Here is a 25889-nt window from a genome sequence, read left to right as displayed (position 1 = left end):
AAGCAAGGTCAAACAACAAGGTCCTACTGTACAGCACAGGGAACTGTATTCAATATCCTGCGATAAACCATAATGGCAAAGAATATGAAAAAGAATATGTATGTATAACTGAATCACTTTGCTGTACAGCAGAAATTAACATAACATTGTAACTCAACTATACTTCAATAAAATTAAAAAACAAACAAAAAAATGAAGCCAGGTCAAATTTGGTGGCTCCTTCCCAGACCCTGTGCCTGCAGTACTAGAAAAATCCTATTGCACGTGTATAGTGGATTGGGACTATGGTTTGTCGCCCTTTAGAATTACGTACCAATTTAAGCCACAGGTAAAACTTAAAACTGAATTTACTTTGAGAAATTACTAATCTAATTCCATCAGCACTTACGCTTAAAGGAAATCATCTTAAATAGTTTTCTTTCTCATAACACACATTTGTTTTTCTCCCAATTATTCTCTCAGTAACTTTTTTTTCCCTTTTCTGGGGTGTGAGAAAGAATAGGCTCTTTGGGGTGGCAATTTATTTTGTACCAAATAACAAGAGGAGGAATCACTGTAGCATCCACTAGGGTTTTCTGAAGCAGAATTGTGAAATAATGGGCACAACACACATCAATTACACTCTCAGTTCTGACCATAAATTACTCTTTACCACCTACAGCGAAAAGGATCTCAAAATGCTGCTTCACGGGGAAAGAGGGAGGGAGAGAGAAAGCAGTCATCTGCAAACCCCCCCCCCCAAGTTCACTCCCCACTAGTTGAAGCCAGCCATGGATTCCAAACGGATACAACTCATCCTGGCCATAAACATGTATTTGAAATAAAGGTCCTTAGATATTACTTCCACAAAATCGTTAAGATGATCAGTGCTGGATTTAGCAAAATGCTCTGACTCCACCCCGTGTGGAAGTTAAAATTCAGCTGGGCCGCTTACCGTCTCTTGTGGCTGTCTTCAGAGCACAGGGCTTGGCGTATCAGGCCAATTAGGCAGAACCAGAGTGCTGCTAGAGCAACTGCCCTCCAGTCCCCGGCTGACTTAATGAGGGGGATGCAGCCCATTGACCAATCAAAACACAGCCACCAGGGGCACAGCAGCAACCAGGCATTTAAGGAATAGTAGTAATTATAGTTTACGGCCTGTCAGTCGAAAGAAAAACAAACATTTATTTGATACTGAACTTGGAAAAAAATATATATATCCTAGCTTCACTTTGGAGGCATCCATGTGTTTCTGCTCAAGGAGAGCAGCTGCATAAAATAAGATGTTGCCACGTTCTACACTGGGCACGGGCTGTAGTTTGCAGTTTACTAAATGCATTGAGATTTTTAATAGATAAAAATACAGCAAAGGGCTTCCCTGGTGGCGCAGTGGTTGAGAATCCGCCTGCCAATGCAGGGGACACGGGCTCGAGCCCTGGTCTGGGAAGATCCCACATGCCGCGGAGCAACTAAGCCCGTGCGCCAAAACTACTGAGCCTGCGCTGTAGAACCCGCAAGCCACAACTACTGAGCCCGTGCACCTAAAGTCTGTGCTCCGCAATAAGAAGCCCCGCAATGAGAAGCCCGTGCACCGCAGCGAAGAGTGGCCCCCGTTCACGGCAGCTAGAGAAAGCCTGCATGCAGCAACGAAGACCCAACGCAGCCAAAAATAAAATAAATTAAAAAAAAAAAATACAGCAAAGCCACCAGACTCTGCTATACATTTGTTATATTTCTGGTGACACTATGTCCTGATTACTCACTGATGCCCGAAGTTTGTGACCCAGGAAATCTGAGGCCCAGGGGTCACCCATGTGCCTGACAACATAAGTATAGGGTCCTACGGTCCTTGATTTCTGTCTCTGAAAGCACAGCTAAGATACCCTTGCCTTCAGAAAAAGCAAACCTTTACAAGAAAGTCTGGACACCATAGACTTTTAAAGAGACCACAGGAGGTGGTCAGGACTACATGTTTCCATTGCAGGGGGCACGGGTTTGATCCCTGGTCGGGGAACTAAGATCCCACGAGCCGCGAGGTGTGGCCAAAAAAAAAAAAAAAAAAAAAGATACTGCCAATCTGGTTATATTTTATCTTAACCCCGCCATGTCAATTTCCTTTATAATGAAAGTGATGGGGTTAGGGGACAATTTAAGGAGGCCGGCAAGAAACCTGACATTTTCTAAACCACTCCTCTTTAATTTTGTTTAGAAAGGAAATACAAAGGGTTTATACCTTCTCAATGCCCTAATAAAAACCTGGTTTCATCCTAGAACATCCTCGGTGAGAGGAAATACATGTGGAGGTGTTCTGATTATGGGAGCTTTTGTGGGTGCTGGGGAGGGAGGGAGGAGGAGAGCTGGGAATCTGGTGGGCAAAGAAGAGGACCCATCGGAGGGCAGACTCAGGACTCACCCTGACCAGCATGCTGCTGGCGAAGGAGGCAGGGTTGTCGACCTCGGTGAAGGCCGGCGGGCCGGTGCCCATGATCTTCCAGCGCACGTAGAGCACCCCTGTTCCCCCCAAGGCCAGGAGACTCATTCTGAAGAGGAGGCCCTCAGTCCTCAGCATGCCAGCGTTCTGAAAGGACACCGCAAGGCCCCTGACGTCACAGAGTTTTCAGATAAAAGTGTGGCCATGCCAGGTACAAAGGTGCAGCAAGTTCTGGCTGAACCGCATTGACACCGTGCTTTAAAGGGCTGGCTATTTTAGAATTCAAAGTCGCAAGAAATACTTTGAAAATGGCATTTTAAATCCGCTGGTACTTGACATTTTCCACATCTGGGCTGGAGACAAAAGCAGATACTCACCTCTAATGATTTGTCCTTACGTAGTACCTTCCGGACCATTTCCAGAACATTTAATTTGCCTATCACCAAGATGTCAAAGATGGCATTCAAACCCTAAGAGAGCAAAGCAAGGAATCAGCAATGGGACAGCCTAACTCTGATTAGATAACAATTATCCGTCACAATTTTATTGCTGAATCTAGACAAGAAATGTCCTGGATTAGATCATTGCAGATGACCTCTTTAGCTCTAAAAACAAAACCAAAAAATCCTATCGTTCCTATGAAATGAGCTCATGTATTATATCAAATTTATTATCTAGTAAATCCCTGTTAGTCTGCATGTAAGAGTACTATATGATGCAGGAGAGCTAGACCTTTGGGGTTCCCAGGAGAAGTTCTACAGAGGCCCCTCTTCCATTTTTTTCTTTACTATAAAAGAGTCCCTTAGTTGTAAGAGCCAACACCTGTGCAGTGGTCATGCCTAAGAAGATAAAGGCAGTCATCAACCTTGAAAACCCAGCCAAGTAAGTAATTACACTTCAGGAACCCCAGGTGCTGCCTGATTTGGGCAAATGCCATGGAAGAGTGGGAGCAGAACGTAGAGCCTCCGGTGGGGCTCCGGAGACCTCTCAGGTTCACACTCCCGGTGGTCCGCTAGATCCCCCTTCCTGCCGGGCACGCAGCCAGCCCTGCAGGAAAGCATGGTCACGTGGCTGAGTTCCAGCCTATGGGATGCGGGCAGAAGTGGTAACGTGCCATCTTGGAGGTTCGGGCACAGACTGGGGCACCCGGCCCCCCTCGGTTTCCTGTCCAGCTGTGGCAGAGATGATGGAGATATTCAGAGTGACACGGGAAACCACACCCTGAAGACGGCAGAGCCTCGGCCAGCCTGACCCCACTGTGTGGAGGACAGCCACCTCTGCCCACAGCTTTTAGGGGGATGACAAATAACTCCGATGATGTAGAGCCACTGGCCCTTGGGGGTGTGATACCGCAGCTCCACTGACGCTAACAGCTTCCCGTAGCATCACGATAGTTCCCTTCTAGCAGGGGACGGCTGCTCTTGAAGCTATGACACTTACGGTCACAGGCTGCAGGCTCATCTGGCCTTGGACTCTACTCTCTACCCTGCAGTGGACTTCCTACAAATGTGGCCACTGCAAGCAACGTCATGTGGCCGAACTCCCTGCCGGAAGCAGGTAAAGCGGTCAGAACATACACTGCGTAGACGGTTCAAGCTGTCCCTCAATGACGGGGCTCTTTTTAGTATGGGGCTTCGTGGCAAAGAAGATCACAAATCATCAGAAGCCAGTGGTAATTTGTGGTTTTCAGAGCAAGGGTGGCATCCCTACTTAACCCCCTCCCATAAATGCTGGGAGCCATTAATTATCCAATACACAGGCCAGTGCTGGGTTAATCACTTCACAGAATCCTGATTTTATCCACCCATGCGATGAATGATTTTAGTGGGTCACAGAGGGCCATTTCTGCCTGGGTCTGAACCACTTTCTAGAAGGCAGAAGCTCCCTGTTGAGCTGTGCTGTCTTCTTATACCACTTGTTTTTCCGCTTGGGAGCTATAGGACAGTCACCCAGGGATGACGGGGTCATGTTGTCACGAGGACTGAGCCAAACACGAGTTTGGCACTCCCTCCTCCTTCCCGTTGAAATTCATCATCGAAATGTCCACATTCTAGTCAGATTTTTTTGAAAGCTGCTCAATTTCACCGTATCTTTATTCATGTAAATTCAACCTAATTTTCTAGTGCTTCTCAAACACGGATGGACGTAGGAGTCACCTGGGGGCCTTGTTAAGGGGAGATTCTGATTCAGCAGGCCTGGGGTGGGGTCTGAGACTGTAAATTTCTAACACCTTCCCGGATGGTGCAGTTGTTACTGGCCCTCAAAACCCACACTTTGAGACAAGCACGGGTTTACGGCGGTGCTTCTCGCAGGTTGATTTTGTCCTCCCCCTCCCACCAGGGGGTGTCTGGCAATGTCTGGAGACATTTTAGGTTGTCACAACTGAGGGTGGGTGTCCTTCTGGCATCTAGTGGGTAGAGACCAGGAACATAGCCTATGATACACAGGACACGCCCCAAAGAAAGAATGATTCATCCCCAAATATCAGTGCTGCCAAGGTTGAGAAACACTGGTTTAGAGCAAACTTTTAAAAAATAACTCATGAAATTCAAGTATCTTTGCACAGTAATTCTATGCCATTTCCTAGCCGGCTAACCTTAATCTTACAGACCAAGCCCAGTAAAACCACTGATCTTTGCCTTGGCTGGTGTCAAACCCCAAAGAGCTCGGACCGCTCTTTCTTTCCCACAGCTTCCGATACGAGCCATACGCACCCCACATCTCTGTTTTCCATTTCTCTATGTCCATGCACATCCCTAATGTCTCAGTTTCCCTGTAATAATGTAAGGTGGGAAACTGGCTAGAATGGAGAAAAAGGAGAGTGCATTTCAATGCCTCTCTCTTTTTGGGGCTTCAACTTAGATCGGACACAGGGGGCGCATGCCTGGACTCTTCAGAGCCCTCTACTCTCCTCTCTGACGTTTCCGGGTGAAGCTGGGTATAACATAATGCACATCAATGCATGTTTCATCGGGACCAGGAGCAAATCGGGACCAGTGGTGGGGTCAGAACACTGCTGTATTTAGGACTGCCGAAACATGAGAGCACCCCAGAAAAGCCGCAGCAGTCTTGCTTCTCTTTTCCCTAGGACCTCTCCAAGAGGGCTACTCACCGCTCTTCAGGAACTGTCCCCGCTCCGTGTCCACCAGCTCCAATGAGAGGCGACGGAGAGAGTCAACTCCCACGCAAACCGCCAGGAGCATGACAGCACAGGTAATTAACTGGTCCAGAACGGTGTAGGACCGAAGGCCGGTAACGGGGTGCAGTAGAGGAGGCCACAGGGGCAGGGCAGCCCAAAATGTCCTTACGGGAGGGAAAGGGGGTGTAGGGAGACAGGCCCCGAGGGCACCTCGGGTCTTACCAGCACAGTGATCCCTTGCTCTTTGCACAGCATGGCCACTGCTCCCAGAAGGATACTTAGCAACACCCAGAACGTGGAATGCGTCCCCTCCTTGTTAGCTGCCAATCAGGAGAAATGACAAATACAAAAGTCATGCGACATAGCTCAGTCTTGCTAACACCTGGAACTAAAATTCTAAGCATGCACCTTCAACAGCCACAATTTAAAAGCAGTTCGGTCTTCGGACAGCATTTCTCTGCGGGTGAGTGTGGTAGACCCACATTTCTGGTTGGACAGCACCCTCTACGTGGTACACACATCCCCTGCTCAGGGGACCCCAGCAGGTGCCCAGAGCCTTGGGGAGGCACTGTAATGCAGCCCTGGCCACAAAGACATCTCAAGGCAGAGTCCCCAGGGGGCAAGTTCCTTCTTCCCACCTGGCCAGTCACCTAACAGCCCATTCTGACCGGGCGTGCCGAGAACTCCCACTGGGGGTGTATGCACTGCATCCGGTTGCACAGGACCCAGCAGTCGCTGCTGCTGTCACAACAGGGGGCGATGGGAATCCCCAATCTGCTCTGAGAATCTCGACAACTCCCGGGGTTGGAGTCCAGCACCGCTCTGAGAGTGTCTACCCCTTCCGGGTGGAGTCCGGGCTCCCTGAACACCTGGTGGCTTAGGAACGTCTGCTCTGCTACCGTCGTGGAATAGCTCTGAAGGATGCAGGATGCAGGACCACTGAGCCCACATGCATGGACACTCAAGCATCAATGGGACGCCAAAGCATCACCAGAAATGTGACCGCTGTAGTAAGCAGCTTGGGTGGGGCTGAGCTCCAGTAATAACTGATGGTCCCTAAATGGACTTCTGAGGAGGGAGGGTCTGCTATCCACCGGCGGGTGGCTGGTGGATGCAAGTTGGGGGCCAGAGCTGAACTGCTCAGGAGGAGAAGAAAGGGCATATGTGATGCTCCTCTCTGTTCCTTTGTGACACCCTCACCTCCTCATCGAGGTAGACGGTGAACAAACATTTAAAAAAGACCTAAGTTTAGCACCCCTATGTTCATAGCAGCACTATTCACAACAGCCAAGACATGGAAACAAGCTAAATGTCCATTGACAGATGAATGGATAAAGAAGATGTGGTATATATACACAATGTATATACACAATATACACAGTATATTGAGTAATATACACAATATTACTCAGCCATAAAAAAGAACAAAATAATGCCATTTGCAGCAACATGGATGGACCCAGAGATTATCATACTAAGTGAAGTAAGTCAGAAAAAGAAAGCCATGGGACTTCCCTGGTGGCGCAGTGGTTAAGAATCTGCCTGCCAATGCAGGGGACACGGGTTCGAGCCCTGGTCCGGGAAGATCCCATATGCTGCGGAGCAACTAAGCCTGTGCGCCACAACTACTGAGCCTGTGCTCTAGAGCCGTGAGCCACAACTACTGAGCCCACATGCCACAACTACTGAAGCCCGCGTGCCTAGAGCCCGTGCTCCACAACAAGAGAAGCCACTGCAATGAGCTCGCGCACCGCAACAAAGAGTAGCCCCCGCTCGCCGCAACTAGAGAAAAGCCCATGTGCAGCAACGAAGACCCAACGCAGTCAAAAATAAATAAATAAATAAATTTATTAAAAAAAAAAAAGAGAGAAGACAAACACCGTATGTTATCACCTATATATGGAATCTAAAATATGACACAAATAAACCTATCTATGAAAAGAAACAGAATCATGGACATAGAGAACAGACTGGTGGTTGCCAAGGGAGAGGAGGTTGGGGGAGGGATAGAGTGGGAGGCTGGGGTGAGCAGATGTAAGCTTTTACATATAGGATGGATAAACAACAAGGTCTTACTGTATAGCACAGGGAACTATATTCAATATCCCGTGATAAACCATAATGGAAAATATTAAAAAAAAGAATGTATATATATATATGTATAACTGAATCACTTTGCTGTACAGCAGAAATCAACACAACATTGTAAATCAACTATACTTCAATTTAAAAAATTACGTAAAAAATAAAATAAAAATTAAAAACACCCCTAAGTTTGAGGTAGGGCAAAGTGAACCTGCTTGGAGGAGGTGCCCATCAATCTTGGGTCACCTCTGCTTAAAATCGGAACTCCTGGTCTAAATTCCAGCTCTGCCATTTACCAAGTAACCTTGAGCAAGTTACTTTTACTAACCATCTCAGTGACTTCATCAATAAAATGGGGGCAACATTACCTATATATCCCCTACTTGAGAGAGAAAAAATATATAGAAATACCTGGCCACTTGTGTTAAAAGTTACATATATATGCTTGTAAATGCAAAACATATCTCTGGAGAACACACATGAAACTAACTACAGTAGTTTCTGAACAGTTTTAAGAAGAAAAATTCAGGTAGGAGAGGGAGGAAGTCTTACTTTTCACCGGGTAATGTTTCCTACTGTCTAAATTTTCTTAACTATGTGCATGTATTAAAAACCATACTAAAAACTACACATTAAAAAAAATCACTTGGTATAGTGCCGGGACCCCAGAAAGCATTCAGTGTTTGTTGCACATGAATCAGCAAAACCACCCCAGGTTTGAGAGAGAGGGTCTTCCAATGGGGCTTTGATGCAAGGGGGTGGCTGATCTGTCACCCTGTCACCAAAATGTGCCAAGCTTGTTATTCAGTGAAAAGATGCACCTTGGTTCTCATTAAATTGCTTGAGCAAGAAACCAGCAATTAGGGTGTGTGTGTGTGTGTGTGTGTGTGTGTGTGTGTGTGTGTGTGTGTGTGTGTGTGTGTGTGAGATGCAGATCCTGAGTGAAGTGAATACGTAAGAATCATCAGCAAAACCCCAGGATGAAAGTCCTCGGCTCCCTGTCCTGAAACAGCTGTGGGGTCTGGGTTGGGAAGTGCTGCTAGCCTTGAACTTTCTACGTGTGGGTGGAGACTCCTCTCAACATATCGAGGGTCTGCATCCAGCCGAGCCCCCTGGACTCTCAACAAACTGTGAACAGGACTGAACCCCATGCTGCCAAGGGCCCAGTAGGCTGGCGGGGAAAATGTCCTAGTCACAAACAGGCTATGATGGCTGGAGAGATTCGGAAGTCAAGCAAAAGGACACAAAGGCCAACATTTTCTGACATTTTCAGCTTTTCTTGGGACTCTCCGTATGTCAAATTTCCAAATTTAATGTACAAACAGGCAGAATTAATAGAATACAGAAAAGTTTTATTTGGCTGTATAGTTGAGGCACCAGAAGGCTTTTCACCAGGCCAAATGATCAACAAACAAGAAAGCCTCACTGATTTGGAATCCACTGTCCCATAAAACACAATGATCACTCTTGCTGTAAGCTTTTCCAATCCTTCCTGCTGCTGACATGATAAAGGGGTCTCAATGCTGAGAATGGCATTTAAGGCCTTGCTGCTGGGCGACACAGCCTCTCTCCGGGTTCCCTGGGTCTATATTCCAGGTACACGGGTCAACCTGCTCACTGGGCTTTGCACATTCCACTCTCTTAGGCTAGAACGTCCCCGGCAGAATCCTGCCGTCTTATTCAGCTGCCAAAGGTCACTTAGGCTGTGCGACCCACCCCCACTCTCCTGGACAGCCTCCCTTCCCAATTCACTGGGCTTTATTCACAGTTAGAACAACAGCAAGTGGTCCTACTGTGTGCACACCTGACTGCCCAAGAGCAGGGTCTGTCTCACACACCTCGGTGCCCCTAACTGACCCCCGAGATTAAGTTGGGCCCAGCGTAGCACCTAAACTGCCCTCAGCACAATCAATCACTACGTTCTTCTCACACTTTATTGCAAATGCTTGATTTTTCTGTATTTTCCCCAGATGGGGTTTCTCACCCTTGGCACTGCTGACATTTGGGTGGGTCAATTCTCTGCATCGTAGGATGTTTAGAGCCTCCCTTGTTTCCACCCATGAGATGCCAGTAGCATTCCCGGCCCTCAGTGGTGACGAGCAAAAATGTCAGACTTTGCCAGATGTCCTGGGGGGTGGGAGGGGATCACGCCCAGTTGAGACCATTGCACTAAACCAGTGCCACTCACAGCGTGTGGTCCATGGACCTGCCCTGAGATCTTGTAAGAAAGGCACACTCTCAGGCCCCACCCAGAACCTCAGACTCAGAAACTCGAGGGTGGAGCCCAGCTGTAAGCCTTTGAACCAGCCCCCCAGGTGATTCTGATGTTAAAGGTCAAGGATGGGAATCTGTGTTCCCATCCCACAATCTGTGTTCATACACCCTAGATGGGAAGCTTGCTCACCGTTGCATCCCGGGCACCAGGCCTGGTTCTTTGGAGCATCTCCTCCAAGCTCCAGAATCCGCAGCACCTGATTATCTACCAGAAGTGGCAAGGAACTGACGAATCACAGAACCACAGTGTAGGAATAGCTGGAGCGCTCTTGGAGGTTGTGCCTATAATCTCCCTTGCAGTGATGGGAAGGCCGGAATCCCTTCCAAGACGTTGCCAGCAGGGGGCCACGGGGCCTTGACTTCAGGAACGTCAGTGATGGGTGTCACTTTCCATGACAGCCATTTCGGTTTTAACTTTGGGTCGCGTAACACGCTTTCTTAGAGCGAGCCCACGCCAGCCTCCCCCCACCTCCTGCTGCCCTAGAGCAGTGCCTCTCCAACAGCCCAGCTGGCACAGTGCCTGGGAGCCAAGTTCTCTTTATCGCAAACCACTGTATATCGGAACATTTAGTTCCATCAAGCAAACTATGGATAATTTCACTTGTAGAAATTAATTACGTTTTATATGTAACACCAAGAGATCACAGTTACGAGCCACAACAACAGAGCCCTGTTACATTAGACGTGACTGCGCTGGGGTGTTTACATATTTATTGGAATTTATTATTATTTTTTGGCCTCGCCGCTTGGCATGTGGGATCTTAGCTCCCCGATCAGGGATCGAACCTGCACTCCCTGCATTGGAAGCGCGGAGTCTTAACCACTGGACCGCCAGGCAAGTCCCAGGAATTTATTATTTTCTTTGGGCATTTGGTAGCAATCATTAGCAGACAAGTGTTCATAGACACCAAGGCTTTAAAAAAAAAAAAAAAAAAAAAAAGGCCAAAATAACCCAAGCTAACGTATTAGTTAATTCCTTTTAGGATATGATTTCAAGAAAGGCCTCACGTGTTTTAGCAGGTGAGCACAAGGGTCCAGCTGGCAAAGCAGAGGTGATGACACTCACAATGTACCACGCCAGAGCATGGGTACGCCCATGCCTTCTGACATACAACGGTGACGGATGGAGGGTGACAGCGTAAGGCTTGTCCTCTCCACCCTGGCGTACGTTTGTTCACTTAGCCCTTCCTCTGGTAACACGTCGTCCTGGGTCTGCATCCAACCACTTCCAGGATTTTCTCGTATCAGCAGTTTATATGCAAATAGAAACCCTAAACGAACCCATTAATTACCATGGGGTCTCCTCCACAGGGTAAAAGACACCCCAACCCTAGCTCCTATGCCCCTACCGGCTCCACACCTCCCTGCGTGGGAGATGGCGTTGTAGGCTGACCTCAGCCATTTGTTTGCATGTCCACCAAGCGTTAGGTTCAGTAGTTCACTAGAAACCAAACGGAGGGACTTGCCTGGTGGTCCAGTGGTTGGGACTCTGCACTTCCACTGCAGGGGGGCATGGGTTCGATCCCTGGTCAGGGAACTAAGATCCTGCAAGCTGTGCAGTGCGGCCAAAAAAAAAAAAAAAAAACCAAATGGACTTCTCCCTTTCTCACCCCTTTACCTGGATTTGATTTTTTAAGCTTCTACTCCCACAATCTGTGTTCATACCTCTTAAGGAAACATAATATGATTTCCCAATGTAATGTTCCCTGTTCTTAACATTAAAAGCAAGTCCCTTGATTATTTTACATTTCTTCCTAGAAAAACTGAATTAGCTTGTGTTTTACTTGACTGTAAGAGGGATTAATTTCCCCCCCACGGACCAGTGGTTTTGGATTGGAAAAAAATTCCCAGTTCCTCCATTAAAACACCCAAAGGACTGCTCTTGAAAGCACTGCATTAACGCAAAGTTAGATTACTACAGGGTTGTGAAAGTGATGGGCTCACGTTCCACTTGTCTGGAATTTAAAATGGATTTCTCCTTAGTTGGCTAAATCAGAGATTTCACTGAATACAGAAAACTAACATATAAAAAACACAACCTTCAGGTTCATTGATAGCCTTCTCCCTAATCTCACCCCATAATTTCACCACACTTCTCAAACCCCAAATTTCTATAAGGGACTCAGACTCCCTCCAACTCTCAAATCTTTATCACAGCTCTTCTGGGACAGCCCTACTCTTTCATTTTCTCTTATACTTCTGATTTTGTTCAAACATGTCCAGTGTGGAAACGTACGGAAGATGAAGATGATTCTTTGCTGGAGAAGTTTCTTCAGTTTCAGTGTTTATTAAATATGAGTGTCACTTCTCAACAGTGGCAATTTCAGGGATCAGTTATAAACCCAGTGATGGCTTCACATTCAGAAAACCAAATTCTAGACCGCCACTGTCCAAGAGGAGGCATGGCAGTTACTGAGTACCTGAAATTTACCTCTTACCTATTGAGATGTGTTGGAAGGGTCAAACACACACCTGATTTTGAAGACTCCGTATGAAAAAAAGAATGTTAAACCTTTCATCATTTGTACACTGACTACATGCTGAAATTATAATATTTTTGAAATATCGGGCTAAAAATGTATTATTAAAATTCATCTAACCTGTTTCTTTTTATAATGTGGCCAGTAGAAATCTTGTTATGACCTGAATGGCTCACACTGTATTTCCTATTGCACAGCACTGTTTACACCATGTGCTGAGACCCAGCTCATATAAGAAATGATCTGCACAGCTGTGTTTGTATTCCAAGTCTGCCTTTGAAAAACTCGGAAAATACGAAATTAGTTGCCTATTTAAATCCAATTCTTTCTCCCCCAATCCCTACCAGATTAGCACTTGATATGTTACCAGGAGTCATAAGACTAAGCATGCACACACACTTCAGTTTTCCCACAATCCAAACTAGAAAGCTGGGTAAAACTAATACAGTTGACTCCTGAACTGGAGATTCAGGGCCCGACACCTCGGTTTAACTTCACAGTCCGCGCCCCACGTTCCTCGGTATCCGAGGTTCCACATCCGCGAATTCAACCAACTTCCAGTCCTGTAGTACCGAAGTGCGTATAGAAAAAAATCCGCCTACAAGTGCACCCGTGCAGTTCACACCCATGTTGTTCAAGAGCTAACTGTATTTTTAAACTATTTCATATAAACCAAAGGGGTCCTCTTTACAAATGTGTTGTATATAGGTGTATGATAAACCAAGGCCAACCTACACAGTATTGATAAAGTGTTTCTAGTACTGGGGGAAATCAAGAAAGGCCTCATAAAAATTAATCAACTGGGAAAGTGGTCCTGAGTTTGGGGACAGCCCAGCCTAGCAGACTTCTGGTAATAAGACCTCCTCTAGCACAGTTTTACCCATGTAATTCCCCAAATTAAGATTTTCTTTGAGTATTAATTTGTCAAGGTGACTAACACTAATAATTGCCAATATATACAGCTAATCTAGATAAATTTGGACTTGTGTTTTTGTGTGTTTTTACTTAATAACTAATGCAAGCTACTCTTTTATTCCCAACTTTGAGCATTTTAATAAGGCAACTGAAACATAACAGGAAGCCACCTTGCATACAGTTGGCACTCAGTAAATATTTGTTGAGTCAATGGTTTCATTTATTTCCATGTCTATTAGAAGCCTTATTATATTACTATATTTTGAAGGCAATTATGAGATGGAATTTAATAGCAAAAAGTTATTAATTTGTTAATGTGAACAAATACAGCCAGAAGTCGTCTTTTCACTTTTAATTTAGTCTTTGAACCCCCTCACAATGGAAGAATCTCCATCATGTAAGAGACTCCTTTTCAAAATAAATTATTATTTTTTAAATTTATTTATTTTACTTTAATTTTTTTGGCCGCACCGCGCAGCTTGTGGGAACTTAGTTCCCCGACCAGGGATTGAACCCGGGCCCTCGGCAGTGAGTGTGTGGAGTCCTAACCACTGGACTGCCAGGGCATTCCCTAAAATAAATTATTTTTTAAAAATTACATAAGTAATATTAAAAAGGCATAAGAGAAACTGATTATTTTAGTTTTAAATTTAGAATTAACTGTTAAAAACAGTAAAAATAAATCCTGAGAGGCAGATATCGCCTCCAGTGCAGTTGCATTTATGAATTATTTTTATTCAAAAAAGTATTCCCCAAATAGGGAATTCTAACTGGTGCATAGCTCTGTGTAAGCATCTCAGGCTCAGACAGAGTTCTCCATCTCATCTCCATCCAGTCCGCTAAATTTTAAGCACCAATGACCCAGGAGAGGAAATTTTTTAAAAAACCCTAAAAAGCTATTCTTACACCATGCAACATCTCTCATCACTTAAGAACACAACTAGGATAATTGTGCAGCATTCGCAAACATCAACACTTTATAATCCAGAACTTAATAAAGACTGGTTTAGAAAGTGTTTTCTTTGTTTCAGTATATGTCTCTGTTACCTGAAATAATCCAATCACTTAGGTAAAGGGAGGCAAAGGCTAATAGGCAGTGGGGATGGGGGTGGGGGAAGGAGCACGGGGGGGAAAATAAAACACCCACATGCACTAACAGAAAGACACTTGTCAGTGCCAACACCCACAAGTGCCAACAGATGTGATCAATTTAATGAAGCGCTGCGCCTCGGATTTGGCACTGCTTTCAAGTGGGAGGCTCTTCTTTCAGAAAAAAGCATCACATTGTAGGAGCTACCCTCTTCACCACTCGATGCCTGGCATCTCTGCTGCCTTAAAACTGGCACGGCGTGGTGTGTGTGTGTGGGAATCACTCCGCCCTGACAGGTGGCCCCAACTCCCTCTGCCAGAGCGACACAATGAGCATCAGATTCTCATTCCAAAAGTGGGAGCCAACCAAGCAGTGCTTCCACCTGCAGAATGAGAGGAGTCAGACACTGCCATCCTAAAATACAGGACCGTTTTGGGAGAATCGAGCAATGTACGAACCACGAAACATGAAAGAGAGAAAAGAGAACACACACGAATACTGATGTCACAATTCAGATGGCAACGACCCCAAATCTAAAAACAAGTGTCCTAGACTATGTGAGTTACACGACTGCCTGAATTTCTTTTAAGCTGTGTAATTCTAAGTCAAAGAAAAACATGTCTCGAATCACAGTGGAAAACAGGAGGAAATGAGACCCCAAGAATCAACAGTTATCCTGGTTTAGCTGCCTGAACTATGGTAAGGAGAGCAACACAACAAATAAAGTTTAAGAACTTAGAACAGAGATTTGAGACCTTGTGTTTCATAATAGTTTAGAATTTAAAATGGTTATTCTAGGTTTGTAGCAAATTCCTTCCCCTCTTGAAAAGATTCTCTCCTCCCCATTATAAATGAGACTAATGAAATTTCTCTTCTTCGTCCGAACTCCCATGAAACAATATTTTAAGGTATTAGTTTATAAAAGAAATTGTTTCTGGCTATTCTATCAAGTTTATCGTGCAAAGAGATTACCTGTTTCCAATCCAAAATATGTACTAGGCTTTAACAAAGAGAGAAATGTTGATAGGATGTCCTATCATTAGAATAATACTTTTTGTTTCGGGCATTCAGAAAAAATAACCAGTGCACCATCAACTTCATCTGATTTAGTGTTTTTCTTTCTTTATTTTTTTAAAGAATAATTATCCTTTCTTTATAAGGATATTTTCTTATTTAAAAAAAGATTCTGTTCTAAAAGATCTTGCTTGGAGATATTCTACATAAGCACCAAAAAAAAGAAAAAAAAAAAAAAAGAGACCAACAGAAATATTACATGAGATATTTTTTTCACTCTCTAAAAATGCTAGGATTCCAGAGGTTAGCACAGAATTGCTTGTTAATAAACTCAGGCAGTTAAAAATTGTCCAGAGCTTTATAATACAGACACTGCATCTATAAAGAAAGCTAATGAGGTTATCAAAAAGAAATGTATCCTCTGAAAGAGCTTTCTAACTAGTTAAATCATTAATTTCAGAGCACTCAGTTTTTTGTTCCCTTATAAAAAATATTAAATCTGTTCTTCTGTAAAAACCCTTTCTTAAACTTCAAGTTTGTGAGTAATGAATGCTAGACCTTTCTTTGAATTTATGTTCAGATCCAAAAAGAACAAAGACCAGGTCACTTTAAATGTAAGTTTAAACAATAAACAGCGTTTATTATTATTTGTATCCAACAAGTACTGGACTGAACTTCTACCACAAAAAAGTTTTGATTCTCAGCTGCACACTTACAAACATGTGGGCGACCCGAGTAGCTGGGGCGAGGACTCATTGCTGCCATGACACATGTTTGCCCTTGGCTTTTTGTACAATCCACACTGACGAGACAGCAGAAAATAAAGACGTGTGGCTATTTCATAGGGTATCTCAAAATCCAAATGAAAATATATACACCTGAATGTTCATTAGTATCAAGGGTCCTGCTTTACTGCACTGAAGGAAATTTAATAGAGAGTAGATAAGAGAAATTAGCATTTTAATACGGAACTACCATATGATCCAGCAATTCCACTTCTGGGTATTGACCCTAAGGAAACAAAATCACTACTTCGAAAAGATATCTAGATCCCCATGTTTGTTGCAGCATTATTTACAACAGGCAAGACACAAAAACAATGTGTCTATAGACAGATGAATAAATAGAGAAAATATGTACACACACACACACACACAATGGAATATTACTCAGCCATAAAAAGAAGGAAACCTTGCCATTTGCGACAACATGGGTAGACCTTGAGGGCATTATGCTAAGTGAGATAAGTTAAACAGAGAAAGGCAAATACTGTATGATCTAACATATATGTGGAATCTTAAAAAAAAAAAACAAAACACAAAACTGAACTCACAGATACAGAGAACAGATGGGGGAGCAGTGTGAAATGGGTGAAAACGGTCAAAAGGTACAAACTTCCAGTTGCACGATAAATAATGAGTCCTGGGGATGTAATGTACAGCATGGTGACTATAGTTAACAATACTGTATTGTACATATGAAAGATGCTATAAGAGAGTAGATCTTAAAAGTTCTCATCAGAAGACAAAAAATTCTGTAACTATGTGTGGTGATGGATGTTAGCTAGACTTATTGTTGTGATCATTTCACAATATGTACATATATCAAGTCATGTTTTACACCTAAAACGAATACAATATTATATGTCAATTATATCTTCATAAAAAAGAAAAAATAATAAAATGTACATTCCACGGCAAACAAACAAAAAAAAGAAATCGGCAGTCCCCAGGTTATAGCCATCAATTCTGCATAAATGCACTAAGAAAAGAAGGGGATACTTATTGAGTGCTTGCTCTGAGGTGGTCACAGGGAGGAAAAGAGAACAGGGAGGAATGAAGAACCAGAGCACTCTTCTCCTTGAGCACTCTGAATAATGGACACTTCCTTTCAATCCAAATACACTGAGCTCTAAGCCCTTCTAGGGCAAAAACTATGTCTCTGACACAGGGCCTGGTACAGGATGTCCTTAATGTTTGATTCATCATTGGTAAAAGAATGAATGACCCAAACTGATAAGCCTCTATGTGATTCTAGAACAGAATCAGAAACAGTGTCTTATCATGAATGGGTAGGGTTATTACTGCTTCTTCTCTGTGAAGGTATTATTAGTTTTGAAGCCCTTGCTCAGCTTAAAAAAGGACTCTCAGCCCCCATATTTATGAAGTTGAACATTAACATGATGTTTAAGAATTAGTCCAGAGAGTTGTTCTCTATAAAAGAAGTAGTCTCTGTTCTAAGCCTGTTGAAAGAGGACGGAAAATCTAAAACACAGAAGAGTTGCTGTAACACAGTGACTATCCACAGAGACCAGGAAAGGCACTACCGGACTTCAGCAGTGGTTCCAGGGTATTGAGACAAAGGGGGATTTCGGAGTTGGGGAGCGGAGGGAGGAGGCTGGCAGAGTGGAGGGGCTGTTCGGTGCTGCCCGGCTGAGCGGAGCAAGGGGGACAGGGCTGGGCATCAGGTCCCAGTGTCCTGCCCTGCTCTGCTGCCCTGAGGTTACAGCAGGTGGGGCTCAGGGCACAGGACCTTGTCAGGAGGGGTCAGAGAAGTGCTTGAGGTGTGGCTAGTGAGTTACTAGCCAGCTTCCCCCAAGCTGGCTAGTAACTGAATGTTAAGTCTCTCTCTCTCAAGAATCAGGCATATGACCCAGCAATCCCACTCCTGGGCACATATCCAGAGAAAAACCGTAATTCGAAAAGATACATGCACCCCAACGTTCACTGCAGCACTATTTACAATAGGCAGGACATGGAAGCAACTTAAATGTCCATTAATAGAGGAATGGATAAAGAAGATGTGGTACATATATACAATGGAATATTACTCAGCCATGAAAAAGAAGGAACTAATGCCATTTGCAGCAACATGGATGGACCTGGAGATTGTCATACTGAGTGCAGTAAGTCAGACAGAGAAAGACAAATACCATATGATATCACTTATACGTGGAGTCTAAAAAAAGGGTGCAGATGAACTTATCTACAAAACAGAAATAGAGTTACAGATGTAGAAAATAAACTTATGATTACCAGGGGGTAAGGGGGGAGGGATAAACTGGAAGAACTGGGATCAACATATAAATACTATATATAAAATAGATAACTAATAAGGACCTACTGTATAGCACAGGAAACTCCACTCAGTACTCTGTAATGGCCTATGTGGGAAAAGAATCAACAAAAGAGTGGATAGATGTATATGCATAACTGATTCACTTTGCTGTATGCCTGAAACTAACACAACATTGTAAATCGACTATACCCTAATTAAAAAAAAAAAAAAAAAAGAACCAGGTCACTCTGTGCCTCAAGACCAGCAACGAACTTGGAAGATAGAATTCAACCGTTCCCTTGATAGTCTGTGATGTGGAAACAGTGAGTGGGCACTGGAAATAACAGTGAAAAGCAACTCAAACTCTAGAGAGTGCAGTTGAGGGATGGCTGTTCTCCTCCATCAACTTTAAACTCCCAAGAAAGAACGATTATGATCTGCAACTCAAAGCCTGCGTGGGCAGGTGGACACAGTCAGAGGACAGAGAAGACACAAAAGTCCACAGCCAATAATAACTTTCCAGGGCAAGACACTGAGGCCTGGCTGTGTGCAGACAGGTAACCTCCTGTAGCTTTGCATTTTCCAAAGACTAAACAAGCTGCGGGTGACGGCAAAGAGCGGTACCAGTCTGGAGGTGGGTTCCTTGGTCCCACTTTAATTGACTCTTTCCTTTTCCTAAAGGGGGTTCAAGTGCATGGGAAGGTGGGACAGCCTGTAAACAAGAGGTCAATGGAGAGGCTTCTTCAAAGGCTTCCTAATCGATCTATGCATCTTCTTACAGTTCCAAGTAACTCAACCAAATGAAAATCTATTCATATTCTTAAAGGCTTTCCACAGAAGCCATGCCTACCACTGCCACAGGTGTGCAAACATTAAGTATTTCCAGGTGAGCTTTCTCGAAAACATTTACGTACTTAACATTAAAGGCCTATAACAATCTCTTTACAAAATCTCTTTCCAATTTAAAAGTAAACATGCTATAAATGTTAAAAGAATGCTACCAGACCAAAAAAGAAAGGTTATATCGCTACTAAGAGTTAATATACTAGAGTTCCATTAGTACTAAAATATACTACACCAATTTCTCATGAATCAAAGTATTAACTGAAAAAACATCATATATTAAACACTTTTTCCTTTGGTATCAGTTTCCAAAGGCCTTATTTTAAAAATCTATCTTTTGTGTGGCTGGCTCTTGGAAATAATTTTATAATTTACAAACGAATGAAAAAGAGACACATAGTTCAGAATATGTACATTTGTGAACTGGAACACAGAAAAGGTTAGCAAAAGGATCCAGGGAAAGAATATAACGAGTCTGTAGTTTTTCGCCATCCTGTGAGGACACTCCATTAAAGGAGGCTAATAAATGCATCAGTTCACTTGCTAGAAGAATTTTTAGTCTTCTGATAATTTTTCCATCATTTCAATAAGAGCAACCTTTAGAAGTAGTGAGAAATTTTATTACATCTCCTAAATGATGTGTGTTCAAACGTTGAATCTATCAACATGTAGCACATTCTTCAAAAAGCTCTTTTGATTTCTTTGAAATCCATTCAGAATAAGGGAGTAGTTACTTTAAGGGAAGATATGTTAAAACTAATAAAATGATACTGCACCAAAGTTTTGAGATGTCTATGAGAAAAGCCAACAGACTTAATTTTTAATTTCCTTCAAGAAAAATACAACTACTGATAAGTTGTTATCCTACCTAACTGCAAATTCAGATTTAATTGCCATCTTAAGAACACAATATAACAATACAAATACATAAAATAAAATGCAAAAAACCCCCCCCATAACAATGCAAACAATACCACTGTTCGTAATGAATACAATGGTGAGAAGTAAATGAACCCGCTCCCACTCCCATTACCTATGGAAATGGCTGGGGCTGGTGCAATCCCCATCTCCCACCCCCAGATCCCTGGGGGCTGTGTGTCTCTTGGGAGTTTTACAATCATCACAGGTGGGGAGATCCCAACTCCAGAAGAGCTGGACATACCTTATTGCTAAGTTAACTTTCAGTCTTGGGAAGAAAAGTTACTCCCACTATTTTCTGTTCTTGAAGCTGTTCTATTTAGCTGTCCCCAAACTCTCTGCCATATCAGAAAAATGATGAGTCACAGGAAAAAGTGGTGGTATGATATAATAATAATAATAAAAGAGGTTGGGGAGTGGGTAGGTATGACCAAGTCCTGAGTGAGCATGGAGGTGTGGGCCCACTGGAGTCACCCTCGCACTGTGTCTTAGTAGAGTCGCAGGTTTGAGGGAACAGGTACTTTGAGATATACAACCTGAGCCCTGTGTTCAGCTGTACAGGATAGGATGGAGGAGAGGTCCTTCCCAATCTACCCTTGGAAACTATGGATAGTTTCATACAGATGTTCTAGGTATATAACTATGAATACCTAGAACATCAAAACAGTATAGCCTGTCCTAGAACAGTTTGCAGTCCTGCCTGAGTCTTTCTGTAGAAAAAACATAAAGGGTTAAAAGTTATCTATTGCTCTTTTTAAAAAACACCTTTCGTAAAGAACAAAAAACATATATAAGTAGAGATGCTGATATAGGAACTCATGTCTCCATCACTCGGCTTCAACATTGACTCCTGACCAGTCTGGCTTCAACTAAATGCCAACATGCTTCCTGCTTCCTCTCAGATTATTTTGAGACAAATCCCAGACTTTATACCATTTCATCCATAAATATTTCAGCATGTGTCTCTACAAGAAAGGGATTGGGTTTTTTTTGTTTTTTTTTTAATTTATTTTTGGCTGTGTTGGGTCGTTTCTGTGCTAGGGCTTTCTCTATTTGCAGCGAGTGGGGGCCACTCTTCATCGCGGTGCAGGGGCCTCTCACTATCGCGGCCTCTCTTGTTGCGGAGCACAGGCTCCAGACGCGCAGGCTCAGTAGCTGTGGCTCACAGGCCCAGTTGCTCCGCGGCATGTGGGATCTTCCCAGACCAGGGCTCGAACCCGTGTCCCTTGCATTGGCAGGCAGATTCTCAACCACTGCACCACCAGGGAAGCCCGAAAGGGATTGTTTTTAACACATACGTTCGATGCACTATCACACCTAACATTTTAACAATTCGTTAACAGAACTGAATGGACCTCCTGTTTATTTTTCATGATTGTTTTGACAGGCTTGCCTCGCTGGTCCCTTGAGTACAGGGAAGCAGAAGAATACAATGTAGTTGGCACAGGCTTTGAAGTGAGTTAAGACTCAAAGGTGAACCCAGTTCTGCCATAAATAGCTGTGTGATACTGGGTAAGTTACATAAACTCTGAGTCTTACATCTGAAAAACAGGGAAAGTAAGTCAACCTATCTTAAAGACTGTAACATAATTAAATGAGAAAAATATACACACACACACATGTGCCAGTAGATAGTCAATAAATGGCAACTATTATATTAACAGCGAACATCTACCTTCATAAGTAAAAAAACTTCCTGCTGGAAACTCCCTATTACTCTACTAAAAAACCTTTTGGAAGCACTAGGATGGTGACAGTTACCTGTCTGTCATGTCCCAGGGGCTGGCAAACTTTGCAAAGGACAGGGCAGTAAGTACTTTAGGCTCTACAGGCCAGGAGGTCTCTGCTGAAACTCCTAACTCTGCAAAAACAAATGGATGTGCCTATGTTCCAATAAAACTTTATATATAGACACTGAAATGTGAATTTCATGTAACTTTTAATACGTCACCGAACACTATTCTTGTGGGATTTTTACCCCCAATCATTTAAAACCGGAAAAAATCATTGTCAGCTTGGGGGCTGGATTTGGCTCATGGGCCCCTGTTTACCAACCCTGAGTGACCCCACTTCACCAGCCCCAGCAGACACAAAATCCTGAAGGAGTGGTCTGCCCTTCCTTATGAATAAGACATCAATTTACCGGAGGAATCCAAGTACAAGCATTAGTACATGAACAATAACATCAAGGCCTGGCAGGGGACTGAACCTAAGCTTTGAGAAATACTGTGGAAGAGACTCACGGAAACCCAAGTACACCAGCGTCCGCTGAAACGGCCCTGCTTGAGCATTCCATAGGGATCATCCCTCTCACCTTCCCTTTTCTTCCCCTCTTCCCCCCAAATATAAATTGACTGTGACATATAAAGAGAGTTCTACAGTCAGGAAATGACTTTATAACAGAAGTTGAATGCATAACACCGTTGCTGGGGTCAGCATGTACAAATGCTACGTAAGTTGAATGTACTGTATCCAATTTCCACTACAGAGCAATCTGGAAGGTATGATCTGACTTGGAGGGAATCAGAACCCAGATGAGTAGAGCTATACAGGGATTTTTCTAGAACTCTATCAGTGCACGGCTGCACTGCTACTAATGACCAGGCAATTCCCCTCCCCTCCACACACGCACAACTGGTCATTTCAACTCTGTTGTTTCCAACAACGACTTTCTCTGTAAGTACCAATGACGCAACAATGAAAAAATAAGAACCTCACAGTTCAGGTGCATATTCATAGCTACACATTTTACCATTTTTCAAGGTTTTTCGCCAACAGGTTTTAATAAAAAAAAATAATAATAAGCATAAGTTTTTTTCCCTCCCCCTTCAATTTTGCTGGAAATAAAAACCACAAAAATCAATCACAACCGCTTCAGCACAAAGAGCAGAAGCACTGGGTTTCAGTACCCAACAAGGTGCTCCCTGAATACGGTGAACATCGAAGCACAAGCCTTTGTGTTATTAAGAAAGCAGTGGAGTTACAGACATCACTAAAAAGAGCTGACATCTTTGACCCACATTCCTTCAAAGCAATAAACTTATATAAACCGACATTTTCCCATCTGTTAGAACACTGCTCAGGACAGAAACACGAAGAAGATGCAAAATTAAGAAGGCAAAATGTCATGCTTACTTTCTTTAAGTGCTTTACAGTAGCCGAGGAAAGATAACAGAAAAAACAGGGCAGCCAGGAGGTCTGCACAGCCGACAACAGCAGCAACCTTAAAAGAAGGGGCAGAAGAAAAGATGTATGTAAAAAACATTTAAACAAAACCTTGGAAATACAAAAAACATTCCTTAGAAATAGAAAACGAAAACCTCATCAGACTCGGCCATCTATTAAAACAATCCCTGCAACTGTGACGCTTCCCTGTGGTCTGATCTGACAACTGATTTTCTTTTCATTTTTGGTCTAGGACTTGGGTCAGCCACTTCCACAGGAAGGCTGGGTTGGCTCGAACCCAGGGAAGGTTCTTTTGTGGGCCACACGCAGCCAGCGATGCCCACGGGCAGTGAAAGCCCGTCACTCAGCACGCTGCGCCCACAGCTCCAGAGGCCTCTGCTCGGATCAGGTCCCCACGATGGGTTTTCAACTGGAAAATGGTAGCAGCTCAAAGGGCACGATATTTAAAAAAGAAACCTTGACTGGAAACATGAAGGAAAGGTGGGAAGTCCATGTTACAAGTCATCAGGCAAAGAGAATAAGACACAGGGATAACGTTCAAAGCTGCCTCTGCCATCCTTTCCTCTCTTCAGACCAAAACCAATGAAGTGGGTTAACCTGGAAAGCAGAACGCTTCAAAAGTGGTTGATGAGTAAGATGAAAAAAAGAATACAATTTCTACCATTTCTTCCCCACCCCCTCATTTTCTACATCTGATGACTGCCCTTCTCTTCTCCACCTTAGTGACAATGAAGCAATATAAAATCTGTGCTTCATTTCTTTGAAGCTGATCACTCCAATAATTGCTTTCCAGATTTTCATGGCAACGAAAGACCCAGAATTCCACTCCTGAGTATTGGTCTAGATTACGTGGCATTCTTGACTAACTAGCACCTGGATGGGACATATGTCAAACCTTTCACTGTGATTCTCTAGGTATCGCTTTAATGGCTGGGAAGTTCATCTTTTCTTAAAGTGAGATATATGATAAGTCAGACACAGAGTAAAGACTATCCTACAAATGGAGATGAGAGAGTATACAAAGAATATGAAAATTACTATATTTACATACGATTCCCAGGTGCATCTACAAGCAATAGCTAAAAGGAATGCCTTTTAGGAGCAGTTTCCTGCTACGCTGGTTAGATAGGACGTTCTGAGGCAATCATCCATTCCGATGGTGAACTGCTGACGGAGGGGCACGTGGCAGCCCAGGGTGTCATGCAATCACTAAGAAGATTGACAGCTGAGTCCAACCTGTGAATGCCACGCACATGAAACAACCTCCCGGGAAGGAAGCTAAGGACAAACAAAGGTTGAACAGATCTGGGCCAAGTATGCCAGTATGCCAGAGGGTTAAACAGTACAATTACCTCATGAAGGCAGTGAATATGTAATCAGACTTCTGGAATCCTCTGGCCTGTAACTCACTCACTCAGAGACACAGTGAAATCGGGGATGCAGCGAGACCCAACACAGAGCTGGGCACACAGTGGGTGCTGGGTCGCTGTCCGTTGCTGTGTGAATCCCAAAGATGCTTCTGTAAACACTGGGAGGAGGTGGGGGGGGCAGAGGGGGGGGCAGAAAGCAGCGGACAGAGGACACAGCAGCTCAGGGTGAAGCAGGTACAGGCTCTGCAGCCCCGGGGTGAGTGATGGAGGGAGGGGCTGGTGCTCTGGGCCTCCCATCAGGACCAGAGATGGGTGGGAGCTGCGGCTCTCTACAGGCCCTGAGGATGGCGGGGAATCCCAAAGCCTTTCAGAGGATTAAGTGAGCAAAGCCAACCCAGAGAAGTGTATCCAAAAAGGTCCTTAGAGCAAGGGGGTCGAGGAAGCAGGGGCTGGGGGATATGGAGGGTCAGGGAACCAGGTTTCTTGAACTGAGTGAGGGGGAGGGAAGTGGTTTGGATAAATACCAGGAATAGGGGCCAAAAAGGCCAGCCTGAACCACTTGTTATCTGAGTGGCTGAGGTACATTAAAGACTCCCACTAACGTATATAATATTGTAAATCAGCTAAACCTCAAAAAAAAAAAAAAAGACTCCCACTAAAATGAACTTTAAACATCATAAACTCATTTTTAAAGCAAATAGTCTGCCTTTGGCTAACTGAAGATACTCCCAAGTCTTAAACAATGTACGTCACATCGTCTGACATGAAGAAAAACAAGTTTTAAAAAGTATGGCAAGTGTTTCAGAGTAAAGAGTATTTAGTCCTTCAATGAATTTTTGGCATAGTAATTAAAGAGAGATTTCATAGAAAAAAAATTTTAAAGGCTACCCAAGGAGGCACTGAGTTTAACTGTTTGGGGAATGGGCATGGGTACGGAGAGATTTTATTTTTCTTTTTGGATATTTGCATATGTCTTTTCAGGCAAAGTTATTTACAAAGGCTATTTTTTTTCTTACAAATAACCTGAAGCACTCACATCAGAGTTTTCTAGAGAAGTCACTGCAACTCCGCGAACCCATACAGCAGGAGGTGGTGGCGTTTCCCCACA

At 43.7% G+C, this 25889-nt stretch overlaps 1 protein-coding gene across 3 annotated transcripts in view; it reads right to left on the bottom strand.

Moving 5' to 3' along the window:
- Positions 1-25889, bottom strand: part of TMTC4 (transmembrane O-mannosyltransferase targeting cadherins 4) — a 62383-nt gene that overhangs the window by 23143 nt on the left and 13351 nt on the right. For all 3 annotated transcript variants that reach the window (XM_057532816.1, XM_057532815.1, XM_057532814.1), the window contains 5 exons: positions 23361-23448; positions 5772-5869; positions 2788-2880; positions 2393-2557; positions 935-1137 (listed from right to left, as the gene is read on the bottom strand). In XM_057532816.1, the coding sequence (XP_057388799.1) occupies positions 935-1137; positions 2393-2557; positions 2788-2880; positions 5772-5869; positions 23361-23448 (647 nt within the window). The remainder of the gene's footprint in view (positions 1-934; positions 1138-2392; positions 2558-2787; positions 2881-5771; positions 5870-23360; positions 23449-25889) is intronic.

This window comes from Balaenoptera acutorostrata, chromosome 18, assembly GCF_949987535.1.
Source record: "Balaenoptera acutorostrata chromosome 18, mBalAcu1.1, whole genome shotgun sequence".
Taxonomy (NCBI): domain Eukaryota; kingdom Metazoa; phylum Chordata; class Mammalia; order Artiodactyla; family Balaenopteridae; genus Balaenoptera; species Balaenoptera acutorostrata.
The sequence above is the reverse complement of the archived record's forward strand: the minus strand, read 5'-3'. Positions and strand labels throughout refer to the sequence as shown.